The sequence below is a fragment of the Fusarium oxysporum genome, chromosome 13, assembly GCF_000149955.1.
Source record: "Fusarium oxysporum f. sp. lycopersici 4287 chromosome 13, whole genome shotgun sequence".
NCBI lineage: Eukaryota > Fungi > Ascomycota > Sordariomycetes > Hypocreales > Nectriaceae > Fusarium > Fusarium oxysporum.
This window is the reverse complement of record NC_030998.1, coordinates 83,340-99,897: the sequence shown is the minus strand read 5'-3', so window position 1 is coordinate 99,897 and position 16,558 is coordinate 83,340. Positions and strand designations below refer to the sequence as shown.

At 48.1% G+C, this 16,558-nt stretch overlaps 4 protein-coding genes across 4 annotated transcripts; 1 reads left to right on the top strand and 3 right to left on the bottom strand.

Moving 5' to 3' along the window:
- Positions 1 to 180: 180 nt before the first annotated feature.
- On the bottom strand, positions 181 to 1,089 carry FOXG_11914 (uncharacterized protein; the record flags this gene model as incomplete). Its single annotated transcript, XM_018391644.1, has 2 exons — positions 181 to 341; positions 390 to 1,089. The coding sequence occupies 2 exons, from the start codon at positions 1,087 to 1,089 to the stop codon at positions 181 to 183; spliced, it is 861 nt and encodes a 286-aa protein (XP_018250335.1).
- A 564-nt stretch (positions 1,090 to 1,653) lies between these two features.
- Positions 1,654 to 3,096, top strand: FOXG_11913 (uncharacterized protein). The gene has a single exon (XM_018391643.1). It carries the CDS (start codon positions 1,702 to 1,704, stop codon positions 2,902 to 2,904), a length of 1,203 nt encoding a protein of 400 aa, XP_018250334.1. The 5' UTR covers positions 1,654 to 1,701; the 3' UTR covers positions 2,905 to 3,096.
- Positions 3,097 to 3,260: 164 nt separating this feature from the next.
- FOXG_20631 (uncharacterized protein) lies at positions 3,261 to 8,784 on the bottom strand (the record flags this gene model as incomplete). Its single annotated transcript, XM_018400926.1, has 8 exons — positions 3,261 to 4,173; positions 4,230 to 5,174; positions 5,356 to 5,389; positions 5,444 to 5,458; positions 5,529 to 5,573; positions 7,352 to 7,377; positions 7,468 to 8,493; positions 8,546 to 8,784. 8 exons carry the CDS (start codon positions 8,782 to 8,784, stop codon positions 3,261 to 3,263), a joined length of 3,243 nt encoding a protein of 1,080 aa, XP_018250333.1.
- Positions 8,785 to 9,202: 418 nt separating this feature from the next.
- Positions 9,203 to 11,730, bottom strand: FOXG_11910 (uncharacterized protein; the record flags this gene model as incomplete). The annotated part of the gene is made up of 7 exons (XM_018391642.1): positions 9,203 to 9,824; positions 9,880 to 10,038; positions 10,092 to 10,275; positions 10,328 to 10,514; positions 10,568 to 10,634; positions 10,699 to 11,481; positions 11,555 to 11,730. The coding sequence occupies 7 exons, from the start codon at positions 11,728 to 11,730 to the stop codon at positions 9,203 to 9,205; spliced, it is 2,178 nt and encodes a 725-aa protein (XP_018250332.1).
- Positions 11,731 to 16,558: the final 4,828 nt, after the last annotated feature.

The following is a 16,558-nucleotide window of genomic DNA, read 5'->3' as shown; positions in this document are numbered from 1 at the left end:
TTATACTATTTCTTATAGTGCCTTCCGTATTAGTTAATTTTAAATAACCACAGCAAGTATATAAATGTTTACGATTAATAATATGTTTAATAACAGGGCAGTTTTGGGGTAAGTAGATCGACTTGGGAGTACATTTCGAATTACTATATGTCTATAGTGTTGCGCTGATGCCTAAGGCACTTACAGGCCGATAAGGCCATGAGTCAAAAGATTCTGCTTCTTGATTTCATCCTTCCGCTGCAACAGCTCTGTGACGTCCCAATTGGTCCAAAGGAACCTGCCTTTCAGATAATCAGCCTCTTTCGAAGTAGCCAGCCAGACACAGTACGACGCCGGGAGCCCTGAAAATGTTAACCCGATAACTCAAAATCCGGAAATAGTGAACTTACGAATGTTGTCCACTGTAGCGATATCACCGGACTTCTTCTGCATCTCTGTGGCAATAGCACCGGGATTGATGTTGAAAACGCGAAGATGAGGGTTCTCCTGCTGGACAAATTCTACCATCTTTGCGAATGCAAGCTTTGATGAAGAATACGCAGAGTAGCCCGGGATGGGGGGCAGATGTCCAGCTCCAGATCCAATATTGATGATCGTGTCACCGGGTTGACTTTGCTTCAGGAACTGCTGGGTCACAAGTAGGCCTCCTTTGACATTGATCTCAAACGTTTTCCAGTAGTCGTCGAGATCAGAGTCCAGCAGGGAACGATGGGCATCTAGATATCCTGCGTTCTGGATGAGGATATCAATGTGGCCGAATGCTGCAATGGCCTGCTTAAAAGCAGATGCAACAGCCTCTCTATCTGTGATATCGGCTTCAGCATGATGAACTGATACTGCCGTGCCAGTAGAGAGATTTTTGATCTCCTTTACAGCACTGAGTAACTCTGTACCAGTCCTTCCAATAATAAATATGCCTTTGGCGCCAGCGACGGTGAAGGCCTTTGCGATTTCACGACCTATTCCTCGACCTCCGCCTGTAACAAAGACGACTTTTCCCTCGCAGGATAGGTCGGGATTCGTTTCAGAAATCCTATCGTAGGTGTCATGGTGATATGTTGGAACAAAGTCTAGCTTGAAAGTAGCCATGGCTATATTGATATTGAATGTTAGATATGTGATGGTTGGAGATGTGATATAGAAATGTCTGACAGGAGATCGGCAACAGAAGCACCAGTCCATATTTATACCCAGAGATCTAGACGGCTAAACCAAATCACCTAGTAATTAGAAATTATTGATTTCTAATTTGATGACTAGCAAAAAGACGAGAGTGAGTACCTCATGCTTCTGCGGAGCTTACTTCCGCCAGTTATGCTTCCGCCTTTATCTTGATCACTTGACAAGATCGTATCATACTTAGTAAAGTTGGGTCAAGCTACTGTCTTTCTCATTGATAAATATTTTAATTATGTATAGATAGCCTCTGAATGACAATTCTTATCCTCGTGCAAAGATATCAATAAGTTAATGTATAAACTTGAGTTGTGTACGGCTTCGAAAGTTACGATCATATCAATTGGCTGGTGGGAGTGGAAGAGGAGCTTGCGGAAGACCCACCAATTAAGCAGCGGAAGCCAAACACGAGCGGGACCAATTAGAGAGTCCTGAAGTGCGGAACTCCAGATCCCCTCACATAAACTTCCCCTCGTCATCGTAAGCAGTGACTTTAGTTGGAAGGCAGCGCCTATTTTCTTCTCCATGCCACCTCCTTATCGCCAAGCATGCGCTGCATGCATCAAGTCAAAAAGACGATGCGACATGGCCGTTCCAAAATGTTATCGTTGTCGTGTCCGATCACTCGAATGCCTATATCCATCTCCCTCTACACGACGAACCCTAGCGCAAAACTCAAAAGCCCTTCCTCAAGCAACCGCAAGAATCACGGTGAACGAATCTCAAACAGAGTCACAAAATGCGAGTATTGCACCTGATATAACCTTCGATGCTGATAACCTCGCCTTGCCGCCTTTCCCAGACTACGACTTGGACTGGCAGGAAGCAATGACAAATCTCAATGCCTTCTTGGTGCCCGACTTATTGAATCCGCATGACACGGCTGAGAGGAGTGTTTTGGCAGGCGAAAAATACCAACGTCGTATTGTATACACCATTGAGCAGTTCAAGTCATACCCCAAGCAGTTGGTTCTTCACGGTCAGGTTCCATTCATTCATAGAAGAGTAGTCGAAAAGTATCTCCCCAAGCCACTTACAAGAATATTGGCCATTTGTGCTCTTTATGAGAGAAAGTCTGAGACGAATCAACAGCTGGTCTATAGTACTATTCAGCAATATGCTGATGAGTTGATTGATGTCACACAACTAGCCGACTCTGACATCGATTTATTGTCTTCGGTCCAGGCATTCATTCTACTACAAATAATTCGCTTACTGGATGGAGATATTCGGCAAAGAGCAAATGCTGAGAATGTGGAGACCTTCTTTGTCAACGGCATTCGGCGCTTACAACAGCGCATGAAAAGGGTCGAAGACTCGACACAAATCATGAGTAGTCAACTGAGGACACCAGGTTCTGATGCCTGGGAAACTTGGTGTCTTGCTGAGAGCTTGAGACGCACTGTCATAACAGGATACTGCCTGCATGGGTTGTATTCGTTTCTCAGGAATGGCTGGGACGATGCTCACCATGAGTTTCCCGCGTTATCGTTTTTTGGTCAAAGGGCTCTTTGGTGCGCTACTTCGAGGTTTGAGTGGGAGTCAGCGGTTACTAAATGTCATACATTGCCTATACGCTTCGCTCACTGGGAGTCTGATATGGCCACTGCGAAACCGGAAGATATGGACGAACTTGGGGTTATTATGATGGCGCTTACGAAAGGAATGGATGACTGTTGTCACTGGGTCGGGGATGGTCTCCTTGAAAACTTTGGACTCAAGGCTTAAGGCTACATCTCAGTTGATTTGATAATTCTGTTTTTGTCTCATTGCGGCTTGATCGGCCCCACGATGGGACGTACGTTGTTGACGTCAAGATCTTACCCTCAGGCTTGGATGAAGCTTGGTATTGCTCTCCAAGCAAATGATTAACCGGAGTCAACTGTAAACTCTTTTTAACTCCGACATAAGCAAAGATCCACAAAACCCATTTTTAGATTCTGCCCCGTCCCAATAGACCTGGCTACTAGACAAAATATAAATCAGAGCTAGCAAAGAGGGAAAGACAGAGACACTTGTGCAATAATGGACTGATATAAAATATAAATAAGCAAAATAAAATCCTTTCTTTAAAAGTCTTATATTCATTGATATAGATTTAAGTTTAAATCCAAGGGTATTATATCAAGAGTATTTACAAGTTCCAGCGCTGATGCTATTGGCCAATCCCAAATATTCCACTGAAGCTGCTCAAGATCAGGCAGTGCTTCCAACTCAGAGAATACCTTCTTGCAAAGTAGCTCTAAAACATCAGCACATTGGCCAATATGGTTCCCAACATCATCTGTATGCCTACGAAACTCCCTCAGTGTTGCAACACATATTTGAATCAGATTCTCGTCTTGATCGACTGTTACAGGATACCCTTTCCAGCCCGTGAACAGGATTGTTAACCCTGCTTGCCACAACATGTGTATTCCATTGGGATAGAGAAGTGTGACAAGCATAGTCTCTGGCCAGTCGCCCATCATGACTTGACCTGTGGCATGATTTGTCCCCAGCGTGCCTAGACTAGAAGACAACAACTCAACAAGGTTAGCAGAAGCCTGCCCGCATGCTTTGAGAGATGAAACGAATTGGGGGTCTGCGGTTGTAAACGACAAAGCCGGTCGATGTATGTGAATTGTAGCAACGCAGTGTACAACTCTCAAAAACGTGGCCTCTAGAGACTTGGTAGTCACCGACGTGGCCGGCTCAGATTCAAGCTCAGGTTCAAGAACAACCCGCTCCCACATGTTAAGCTCAGCTTGTAGACGTGCAATCTTAGCAACGCCTCCTCGGCGCCGGGTTGTAGTATAGAGGTCTTCAAGAGTACGGCCAATAATGCGAGCAAGCTTGAACAGACTAATGGCTGTATCTACTTGTGATCTCTCACCCGGTAAAGGGAATTCGACATGAGTGCGAGACAAGAGGTTATGATCGACACTTGTCGGGAAATCGGTATCAACATCTTGATCGCGAATCAGACGGGGCATTCCATGATACGCGCTTGAGAACCTGGGGAAGGAGTCAGTAACAACGCAACAGGGCAAATTTTTGAGTTACTGGCATACGCATCTAAGGAATACTGGCACCACCATGCCCGCCTTCTCAGTTCCGTCTCGAGGGGGTCAAACTTGAATCGATCGGAATGTCGATGCAGTCCCAAAGTCTGAGCCAGTCGGGTAGCTAGACCGGATATGTGGGATGCTGTTGAATAGCGCCCTGACAGCTGAACATATATCTGTGTGATTACTAGACCCTGCAAGCTTTGCAAACATGGCTGGCCAATCACTCTTTCCAACAAAGTAGTGGAAATCATGTAAAAGGGTTCAGAGGCACACAAGAAGTGATTGTGCTGCTGTATACAATCTCGTTTCTGGCCAATCATTCCTAATGCAAGTAGAGCAAGTGTTTGGTAAAGGATAACAACATCATAGCCTCGACTTTGATACGAGCTCAGTAGCCCATGGATGGCATCAATTGTCGATGACTTGTGAACAATAGGATACAATGGCGTCCATCTGTCTATAGTCGCTTCCACAATCTCAATTGTGTTCGGAGGAAGTTGAGCGATAATATCCACCACTGGCGACGCAGGACTGTGGACTGAAGCTTCCCAAGGACTATGTAGGTATAGGCCATATGCGCAGCTGGGAAGTGCATCCTTATGCATGTGGAGAAGTTGAAGCTGCTGTTCAGCTTGACTTATGAAGTGGACACCTGTAGTTGAACCGCCAAACATAGGTGCTTGTCGACCATCCGCTACAAGACGGCCCATATGACCAATCACAGGCTCGTTCACCTGGGCGGTGCTCGTTTGATGGCCAGATGAGCTGGGTGCAGTAGGGAGTATTGTTCCTTGAGCAGCCGGCTGAAAGGGAAGCGGCCGGGGAGTTCTGGCATTCGTTGGAGATATTGCGAGTGCTGCATCCTGTAGATAGCCGGTGTCTGTGGCATATTGGGAAATATCTGGTGGTGTTTCACGGCGCTGCTCAATGCCTTCAGCCTCGTAGAAACTATAATAGGTTAGGAATCGATCTAATCTAACATGGCGGAAATGGACGTCTTGCCTTTTACGCTTCCTGTTTCTCTTCAGCTTAGCAGTTGTAACACAGACAACATTGGCTTGGAGACATGGAGAACACTACAAGAAGGGATCAGCAACGCTTATACAGGGGGAAGATGCATATTACATACATCATGTTCTTGGCCATGACATCGAATCTTCCTTCTAAGGCCTGTATTAGTGGGGAGCGATGGTTGCATTCTGTAATATAGGACATACTGTCGACAACGGTCACTATCCAACTCGTGTTAGCATAAGACATCCAAAAAGTGGTTATAAATTGCGATGAGCGGTGGCAACATACCATACTTGACCTGGAACTCGATTAGATAGCGAGTCTGAGGGCGCCCTGTCGTGTGTTGAAGTCATTGTGAAGGTTACGAAGATCCAGTTGCACTGTCCGAAAAATAATAAAAGGTTGTTCCCGCGTGCGGGGTCGGTTGACTAAGCGAAATCGGGAGTATAGGAGGGAGATATATAAAACCAATTGAAAGGCAATTTAATAGAGGCCCTTCTGCTATCTAAAGTTTGGTCTTAAAGGCTCTTTTAATTTCAATAAGGCATATTAAGCAAGGATTTATAAGGGAGAAAGTAGTCCATTGATGACGAAGACAAAGCCGCTTTCACTTAAACCAACTAGCCATAATGACTTTGGCATTTATTTTATAAAGTAAAGGAGGGAGAAATAACAGTTACCTCAGACACGATAGAGTTTGAGAAGCAGTTATACTGGGAGGAATTCTATATCGCATAATCTGATAATTAGTTATATATCCTATTGCCGTTTGTGAGTATAGCTGGCTATAGTCTCAAGCTCTACGATAACCGGAATTTCGTTCAGCTACTATGACACGGTTAGTGACAAAACCAAGTGACGAAGATCCACTCGAAACAGTATTAAGCACTTGTAGCTTTCTCTCTAACAATAACCCTTGAAAACATAAGATAACCCCACAGGTCGAGCATATGTATACTTAAGCACTGTATACATGTCATACAGCTACTAGTTGCGAGCGTATGAATGTACTTGCCGATTTTAGATGAGGTACGGCTACACTTAACTCGCACTGCCAATTTATCCCCATGTCCCCGAATTCGCGCCCTAGACCTCTTGGTAGAGACTGAGATAGTGGGGAGCCTAGAATGCTAGAGCTTTACTTAAGGAAATTTGGGAAGTTCAAGCATTGAATGTTTTAAAGCTAAAACTCTAAATTGACATCTTACTGCTTCCAGTATTTGACAACCCTCCTCTGCCAAATTAGATGCATTGGTATTGATTGTTTTATCTCCTTAACTGATGTGTTGACCGCACCATGAAGTGGAACGGCGTCATATATCAAAGACCGAGGAACAGCCGGGAGTCATCCTCGTGGTACAGAATATCTGAGGAGGAAAGTGCCAAGTAAGGACTCTCTGGCATTACAGTTACAGTGAGGAGAACTAAGCCACTCTCTACTTTGAGCCATGCTCGTAGGGGCTCTTGGGGCGTTGGGCCTCACTAAACCGCAAGTAAGGTATAGTTGAATATGATTGTTCGTTTCACTATAGTCAGTAAAAGCGCTAACTCGTCTTTGCTCGTACTGTCTGTGCCATCATCTCGGTCTGGAGTGCAGATCTCCTATACAAGTTCATAGTCATATGTAAACTGCCAAACATTGAATCTAGAAACACTGCAGAATCAATTGTCTGTCAACCCCATGGTATAAACATACCATAGCTAACAAAGCTTTCACGAAGCCTTGACATGTCCTCAACTCATCATGATGCAAACCGACTATTCTTTCGTAGAATCTTGCCGTACTTGAAGAAAAGCCAGGGAAAAGGCATCATGGCAACTGTCATGAACGCCAGCACACTCGTACCCCAACGATAGCCTAATTTGTCATACATCGGGAGCTGTATCAGTGGGAATGCAGCTGATAAATTGCGTTAAAGTTGAGAACTATAGCAAGGTAGAAACCAGAAAACACACACCTGCGATACAGGCTCTTGCAAAACTGTTCGATGCAAGTGCTGAAGCAGCATAATTGCTATACGCCTCTACCTGTGAACATTGTGTTAATACTTTGAGGATAGTTATTCTGAGGGCCTGCTGGACATCTAAGGGGGTAAGTGGCTGTGACATACCAGAAATGTAAATATCCCGTTGAAGACTAATATAACGCTTTCTACAAAGTCAGCAAGCCCTATCTCATCACTAAAATAAGACACAGAAAACAAGAGCCGAACGAGCAGACACTAACCCACAACCAAATAGCGAGGAACCCATAACTGGTACTAGCCAATGGACATTTCCTTGCGTAGTCCATGCAAACCAAAAAAGACCTATGGGAATCAAGGCGCCACCGGCAATGGCGGGTGGTAATTGATATTCAGGATGACTGTGTCCGTATGCCCGCGTTCCTTTGTGCTTGTCCAGCAGCCAGAACCGAATGCGGATCCAGACCGGGTTGGTCGCTGCTGCGACAATCATGCCAGCAATAATACCGAGGAAGGTAAGGCCACTTTGCCAGAGATTCATGCCATGATTTGTCCGAAATATCTGAGGCAGAGTTCCAAAGAAGAGATATAGAATTCCCAACAAGGTGGCCGAATAAAGATTCAAACACAAGCACATTGGTTCGAGAAAAAATAGTTGAAACGGACGCATCAGCGTAAGTGCAACGGTTTTCCACCTCGTCTTGTTCATTTGCTCGCCCGATGCCCAATAGCGATCGTCACCTGTTTCGCTTCTAAGCTTTCGAGCCTTGATCTTCAAGACAATGGGATGAAATGTCTCTGGAACGAAAGCAACACCAATGAGCAATATAGTAGCCCATACAAGGATGAGGTAGTAGGTCCATCTCCAATGAAGATACGAGTTGATAAATCCACCCAGCAGAGGACCAATTGAGGGACCTATGAAGGGCGCCAATGACACTAAGACCATTGGTCTTTGCAATTGGTCCCTTGAGAAAATATCCCCAACCGTGCCACCGGCAACGGAGAGAAAGGCACTCCCGAAGAACCCGTTGAAGAAGCGAGTGATGATGAGAGTGAGCATATTTTGCGCAAGAGCTGATGGAATGGTCCAAATTAGAAACATAGACCACGAGACAAGGTAGATTAACCTTCGTCCGTAATGCTCACTCAATGGGCCAGTAAGCAGGGGCCCGAAAGCTATGCCCAGCACGAACGTAGAAAGACCGAGAACAGATGATATCCTCGTTGCGGAAAAGTCGCGCTCGAGTTGGGTGTATGTAGTCGTGTAGATTGAACTGGTGCAGGTTCTTGAAGAGTTAGATTGCCTCTTTGACTTCAATGGGCTTAAGCTTTACTAACACACATATAGTTGCTGTACAAACGACCATCACGATCAACCACTTGTTGAGGAGCGGCATGTTCCTTGGAGAAAAGGGATCATGGTCGTCTTCAAACTCAACCCTGAACGTCTCGTCAAATGTGTCCAAGACAGCATCTTGGTTTGCAGCCTCGGGAAGTTGGTCCTGTAGTAGAATTTCGCTCCAATGATTCGGAGTCCTGCTATCTTGGAAACTCAACCCGTCAAGTTTGGACGTCATTTTGAAGCAGTGTTGTCCGTTGGAAGATAGTAGAAGGAGTACGCGGAATTCGATTCGTCGATTTCGGACGGATAACTTTCAGCTGTAAAGGATTGACTAGTATGCACAGCTTCGACTTTGAAATAGCCAGGAACAATAAGTGATCGATAAGAAAAAGCTACAGGTTGTAAGAGAAGACAGATACGGCCGTTTGGTTACGTTTTATGGCAAGATCACCCTGAGACCATGCGTCCTGCCACTGATTTCTGGCATGGTGGCAAGCTGGTGACCAAGAAGCCGAGGTTATTGGCACAACGCAAACATGCTCGGACCTGGCTCAGGTGCTTTCGCGTAGAAATTGACACACTCGTCAGGCCTGCCAGCCCACAGAATCATAAAACAGTATGTTGGTCAAGGCCTTGAACGGTTCCCTCGGAATTCAATGGTGCTCTCCATCTGTGCCCACTTTATGAGAACCGAGGCTCAGGGAACCACCTGAGGAGCCCATACCAAGTTCTTTTTGTAACAGCTCCACATCAAGCATGTTTTCAAGGCTGTCATACCAGGCAGAATCATACTCGGATTGGTCCATAGTTCCTAAGAAGTAGTCAGGATAAGCATGAGGTTGAAAGAATTGAGCTGTTGGAGCGCCACTTGATAAGCTGCCGAGAAGAAATTCGTCTGTTGTGTTGGAGACGTCGCGCTCTGGAATTGGTGTCCTAGGGCCAGGCTCGGTGTTAGGTTCAACGGCAAGCAAAGGCTCGTCAAGTGCAATGTTCGGCTGGGGGTGGGGCGCTGAGTTACCACCATTTTCCGTCCTATCTCCAGATGGTATGTATGGCTGCGGTTCTTGACTCGGTAGAGATCCTCGGCTAAGCAATCGCCTCAGAAGATTCGAGAACGATTTTACCACCCACATGCCCACTGGCCAGATTTTGGCTAACTCGCTTAATGCCAATATGCATTGTCGTGATTTATTCTCTGCCAATTGCCGATGTATTGTGTTCTTTTGGCTGATGGCGAGAGTATGGATAGACAGAGCGCTGAATAGCGACGGCACACTAGATGATATACTTTAAGACCATTTCAAGCTGCGAGTGATCAGGTCAAGCTTACAGGTGAAGTTGCGCAAAATGCATCATCTCGGCAGCGAGAAGGTCTTCAGCGGTGCGTGTGATGGTGTCGGCCGCCTTTCGAGCCTGTAGTTGTCGTTCTTCCTCCGGGAATGTCTGACATTCCGTGGCTTTAGGTCGAAACAGGAGAATAAGAGCGTTTCTGGGCCTTTGTTAGTAACACCTATGTAATTGGTGTAGAGTGGATATCCTAACTGGTAGGAAACATCTAGCATACTAGCCCAGAATGATGCGCCAGTAGGTCTGCCAGAAAACTCATTAACCAACATCTGCGGTAATTCGGAACGCCAACTCCGAAGCTTATTTAGGGATGAAGTGGCGTCGAACTTTTCCAGCGCTGGTCGATGCGGGCTAAATTCTCCAATGACAATATTGCCAACTATGCAGTGTGAATATGAGCCAACGGTAATCCAGTGACGACTGGAACTTACGTATTACCGACAATCTCGTGATTTCGAGGAAATAGGCTACATGGTAGGGTTCTTGTAAGGGCAGTAGCTCCCCTTCATGAACAGAATCAACATGAAGATCGCTTTCGTTCAGCGGTTCGATATCACAATCCTCGTCTCGAATACGACAAGGCCGACCTAATGCTGCAGCAGAATGCCGGTCACGGACCTATCGAATTAGCTACGAGCTCCGGAGGAGGTAATCTGAGGGAACGGACTCACGTATATTGACCACCATACCCGTTTCCAGATAGATGTCAGACGTGGACTCATGCCACGTTGGGCTAAGCTGTGAACAGGTCATCTTAGTTTCCGTGATTCATAAAGCAAGATCTATGGATGGTGTCACGTACGAGCGATGCATCCCTAGAGACTGCGCCAAAGTCACGGCACATCCATGCCAATACCACGAGTCCTTTTGATCGCTAGGCCCAAGCCACCAGAAACTGAGCAAATGCAGCGCTGCGGTAAGGTGTGTTGCATCCTTCTCATGACCGGCATCATATAAGGTCTTTGCACAAAGGTAGTGTGCCTTCCTGGCAGAAGTGCGATCATAGTGCCCAGCCAATTGGAAAAGACTTTCAGGACCACAGGTAAGGGCAGTCATGTAGATGACATGTAAGAGCAGAGGAGAGGCATGACCTTGCTTATACAGATCTATGAATGACCGTCTATCAATCACGGGATATGCAGGATGGAAATTTGTGAAGAAGGACACGATTAGCTGGTCACTGACTCGCGGATCAGGCATAATCAGAGCATCTTGCAAAGAAAGAGGCCCGCCCAGATCTGGCTCTGATTGAAGACTCACTTTATCCACTAAAGGTATGGATTCTTGTTCATTAATATGAAAATTTCCAGAACCGCTCTCTTTGGCGCGGCGAACCATCTGAATAATTGACGACAGGGTCAGTGAGTTGTCTGATGGACATGACCGCTTGTCTGGCGCGTCTTGTGCAGGAACCGAGTCGGTTACAGTCACAAGAGGCACCTGAGTCGCAGAGTTCTCCTCGAGGGTAGAAACATGTATTGTGGTATCGGGCAAAGATACTGAGTCATCAGAAGGGTTCGCCACTGGACCTGAACGATTACGCATGGGCCTACGGTGTGGTTTGCTGGGTTTCTGCCGAATGTATCTATTTTGACAAGCCAATCAGTATACTTGCACGAGATTACCGGAGTCAATGTAACTAGATATGGAGTACAGACCTTCCCCTTCTCGATTCGATCAGTTCGCAAGTTGTATTTCGTGTACGGCAATGCATACAAGGTATTCCATCAGCAGCATCGCACTTGACCCGCCTCTGGTGGCAAGCCTTGCAGGCAATACGACTTCGGCGAATGACGGGTGTAGCATCGGTTTGCTGGCTCATGCCGGATAACATTGCGCATTCCTAACGTGGAGACCCAACACGGCGAAGTTAGTTGTAGACTAGCCGATGAAGAAGGCGAGGTTCTTGTTTTTAGCCAACATTGATGAGCTGAGTAATATGGGGTAATATGGAGGAACGTAGCCGATGTATTGCCGAGACGAGAGACCTCGGTTTCTTAGACGCAGCCGCTAACGAAAATGGGGTTGATCGGCTGGAAACTTAGTCGATACTTAGGGTCCATCGGATGCAGGTTTTCAAAGGAATAAAAGCTCATCGTTTAGTCGTCAAACCTGGCATCCCGGCCATACCACGAAGTTATTGGATTTCAAACCAAGTCATCATGGGCACAGCGCTGCCCTCAAATCAAACAAATCAAATCCGGGGTCATATTTGAGATATTTGATAACTCTCAAGACTGGATTTGTTGTTTGAAATATTTATTCAAATATTTCAAATATTTCAAATCTGACTCTCTATGCTTCCATGCTAACATCTCCAATCTCCCATTGGACCTCCTCCCCCCCACCTATTGTCGCCCCTAGCTTCACCGCACCATGTCTGACCCAGTTCTTAAGGCATTGTAACTTCTCCAGCGTTTCCGTCGTCATCGAAAGCCTCTGCGTCGTCAGCGTTAGCTTGGCTAGGCTGAACGACCTCTCGCAATCAGTCGCCATCGCCGGTATCGCGAGTATATCGAGAGCCAATTGGCTGATCATCGGGAATTGTCCCTGGTGAGCCATCCACCACTCGATTGGATCCTCAGTCTCTTGCGGCTCTAGCCGCAGATACCGCTCAAGCTCGCTTCCCATCACCGTGGTCTTCGCTGTCCTGCTTTTAATCCATTGCTTGAACACGCTAACTTCAGTTGTCGTCCTTGGTACGCTTAAGGATGTCGATGTGTCCATGATCATCTTCTGCTGCTCATCCACCGGCCGGTTGCAGTGGTACCAACGGTCCAAGTAGTCAGACAGTCCAATTTTGGCATCCCTCACCCACACAAGCTGCTCTTCCGACGCCCAGTTCACCTCCAGATAGTTCATGCCGAGTGATGGGTGGAGGATGATGGATGCAGCGAACAACGGTGAGTCTCCAAGCTTGGTGTAGTACTCGTTTAGTTTCTGCCAGGCAGTCATGATGGACAGTCTTAAATAGTGTCGGTGATCCTTTCCCATGTCATCGATTCCTAATGATCCTGATGGCTTGCCTGATCCATCATCGCATTGTCTCGAGCCACGATCTGACAAGGGGCCTTGCCTGGACTTTCGCGGATGGATATCCGTCTCGCAATCCCTAAATCGAGCAGGAAGCTGCCGGTTACGGTCTGGTCGCCCTCGAGCCAGCTCGGCCTGCGAGTTGGTGTCCTGCCCCCCTGCCTCGTCTGGAACGGCATGATGGAACAGCTTCCGATCCTCTAGGTGTTCCAGCAAGTACTCCATACCCGTCATCACTTCCCAGAGCCGTCCGTTACCTCCTTCGCTGCCCCAGCCCTGCGTTCTCATAGTCTGTAGATAGAATGGCTCAAGAATAAGTTTGATTTCTGCCAACAGTCTCCAGTCATCTCCCTTCAGCATGTCGGCCTCCGGTAGCCATTTCTCCACTTCTGGGTGGACCAAGAACGCCCTGATGTCTCCCTGCTTGACGAGCGCTCGAGAGATCATGAGATAAGTGGAGTTCCATCTCGTATCGTTATTCATTACGACCTCTAGCTCTGCCGTCGACTCACTCGCCAAGAGGTATTCTTGTGCTTCGTCGTTCTCGCGTGAGATCCTTTTGAAGAGCTCACACCTCTGAGGGGAAGATCTGATGAATTTGACAACATTGTGGAGCTTTCCCACCGGCCCTTTCTTTCTCCAGTGTCGTAGGTCATCCTCGCGCCGGCCGAGAAGATCAAATACCTGCGATTCGGCCTCGAAAGACTCGAAATCTTCGCCGTAGAGAAAGGCGCGAGCAACCAGGTTCAGGATATGCCCATAGCAGCGCATACGTCTGGCCCGAACGTCCGCCAGACTCATCTCTGCGTCGAGATCTCCGTAAAAGTTCACGAGACAGCTGTCGTTTGAAGATGCGTTGTCCGAGATCACGGTTCCGACTCGGTCCTCTATCTTCCATTCTCGCACAACTTGCCCGAGCGTCACCGCAAGACTTTCTCCGCTATGACACCCTAGCTGGCGACGGAGTGCCAATAGGCGCGACTGGTGCTTGCCCTGGCGGTCAAGAAAATGAGCTGTGACTGCCATAACAGCATGCCGATTAGGCGATGTCCACAGGTCGAACCCCAGATGGATTTTAGTAAGGGCATCTGAGAGCTCCTGCTTGATCTCATCTTTCTTAGACTTGTACGTGTCATCCAGCAAACGGCCCATCGATTGCCGGCTCCATGGTATCTGGTCAGCTAGGTGAGGGTCAAGCTGCCAAGCGAGCTGCTGAAAGAATGTATCGCTGAAGAAGGAAAAAGGAACATTGGTGTTGATCAGAAGTCCCAGGCTCAGTTCTCGGATCATCTTGACTCTAGCACGCGGCACGGCGCTGTACTGCAAGCGTCGTCGCTTAGGCCGTTCAGATTCATCGGTTGACAGATCTGGATCAGCTGCTTGACTGCTCTCGAAAATCCTGTGAGACCTGGCGTTGGTCAATAGTGCTCAAGCTCGCGACGTCACATTCACATTCACATACTTGCGGAGATGGTCCGCTGCCGAACTCGTAGCAGCAGCGGCGAAGAACTCAGGCTGACCCTTCGCGTCACACAAACGACAGGCCCAGTAAGGACTCAAAGGACTGTCGTTAGTGTCGATCTCAACAAGAAAAAATCCATGGCGCTTGATCCAGCTCTTCCGGCCCTTCGAGCCCTTCCGGGACAAGGACTCTTCCAAAACATATCGTTTGTTCCTCCACACTGCTCGCGGAAGATCTGCAACAGTAGGGTGGTCTGGCAATGCCGACTGCGTCGTCAGCTCGAATTGACTCGCCAAATTCCTCGGTGGTCGAAGAAAAGAAAAGGCAGAGGGTGGAGGCGAAGGAAGCATGATGTCGTCGGATTCCATCGGGTTAGGCGTCGACTCGTGGGAGGAATGGTACGCGTTGAAAGGTAAACAAACTAGCACCGACGCGACTTGATGTCGCGAGGACGGGACGTAAAAGTTAAGGAGCTACTTTCTCCCCCACCAGCCTGACCGTGGTACTGGGGTAGCTCACTAATGGAAGGCTTGATGGATGACTTTGATTGGCTATGTTATGTTATGTTATGTATATTTTTCGTCCGGGGGGCCGTAGGCCCCGAAAGTCCCCTAATGGGGCACAGGACGTGCTGGGCTAGGGAAAATCGGATCTATCTAAACGCTAAGTACAGAAAGCCATTGGTTACGGGGGATTATCATTCGCGACGCGAAATTAGACACCCCCCTTGAAATCCAATTTCTACGAACGCGTCGACAGATTACACACTATCCAGCATATCATCGGCACAAATGGCGCATCGTACCGAGCCTGTTACCCGTCAGCGGGATGACCAGGCGTGGCTGCAAAATTGCAGCCGTTCATCAGTCCTGATGTCAGAGAAGCTGAGATCAGCTTGTGCACGCGGCAGCTCGGGACTGCCTCAAATGTTCTCGGCCAGATGAAGGGCGCAGCAACGCCCTTCACCCGGCCATGAATATGTATGAGAGAGAAAGGTGACAAAGGAAATGTGAAAGGATAAAGAGGGAAGGAGAGTTGCGAGTGCCTCTCGGGTCGCGGTCGCCTAATAGCGAGGACAAATCTTTCCAAAGAACGCGCTGTTCTTGGACAAGTCGACAAATTTGGTGAAGTCTCTTCCCATTGTAAGGTTGACCGCTGCATTCGGTGAGGGTGCGAGCCTCATCCGATGGCGCGGTGGCACCTTTCTGCAGTAGAAGATGTGATCCGGTGCTTTGCGTCGGCCGCATGAGCAGACTAGGCGTGCATCGTCGTGGTCGAACCTCTCGTGGTATGCAGCGAAGTCTCCATGGAGGGATCTCGCTGCCAGCAGATGGTGCAAGGCTACACGCGGGAGTGATAGCTCCGGCGGGCAGCCTATAGTCGCCTTGAGATTGAGTCTCTTGTACTGCTCAGGAGCGGAAGCGGACCACCATGCCTTGAATGTGTCCTTCGGTTTTTGTCTTGCGATCCTTCGTAGGTAAGCCAACGTTGAGCGAGCACCTTCGGGCTCAGGGAGTGATGATGCTGCTTTTGCCAGTTTGTCGGCCTGTTCGTTGCCAGGGATGTCAGTGTGTCCTGGTACCCAACGGACCTGGACGGCTCCATGCGATGTCACCAGAGCCTGGAACTCGAGAAAGATGTGTTGAGAGGAGTCGGATGGTGTGCCTTGCAGGCACGTGGCGGCCGCCAGGTTATCTAGGCAGATGAAAATGTTTTGTGTTGCTGATTCTCGCAGGTTTAGGGCAGCCTTGAGGCCCTCCAACGCCCCGGTAGCTTCAGCGTCGAAGACCTCAGCAGGTCCAAGGCGATCCGATCCATCAAAGATGGGCAAGTCGTCCTGGTGAATGGTGAAGCCGTAGCTTGCAACCCCTTTCTCGGACAGAGAGCCGTCCGAGTAGACGACCAAGGTGAGCGGGTCGAGTGACTTGACCCAGCGGAGGAAAGCCTCAGCTGTCTTCTCTTTCGATGCAGTCTGTAGTGGTGGTATCTGTTCTTGTTGGAAGCGTTTCTGGATGAGCTTGGGACGCGCGCACTGCCCGAGAAGCTCGTCTGTGCGTCGGAGACGTGTTCTAAAGCTGCTTTCTGCTTGTGCTTGGTATTTGCGCTTGATGAGATCATCCACTCGGTAGGCTGACGCGGTGGCGCCGCTCTCCCCAGAGATGGTGTC

Coding starts and splice junctions, on each gene's coding strand:
- FOXG_11913 (XM_018391643.1), top strand. CDS start 1,702: ATGCCACCTCCTTATCGCCAAGCATGCGCTGCATGCATCAAGTCAAAA.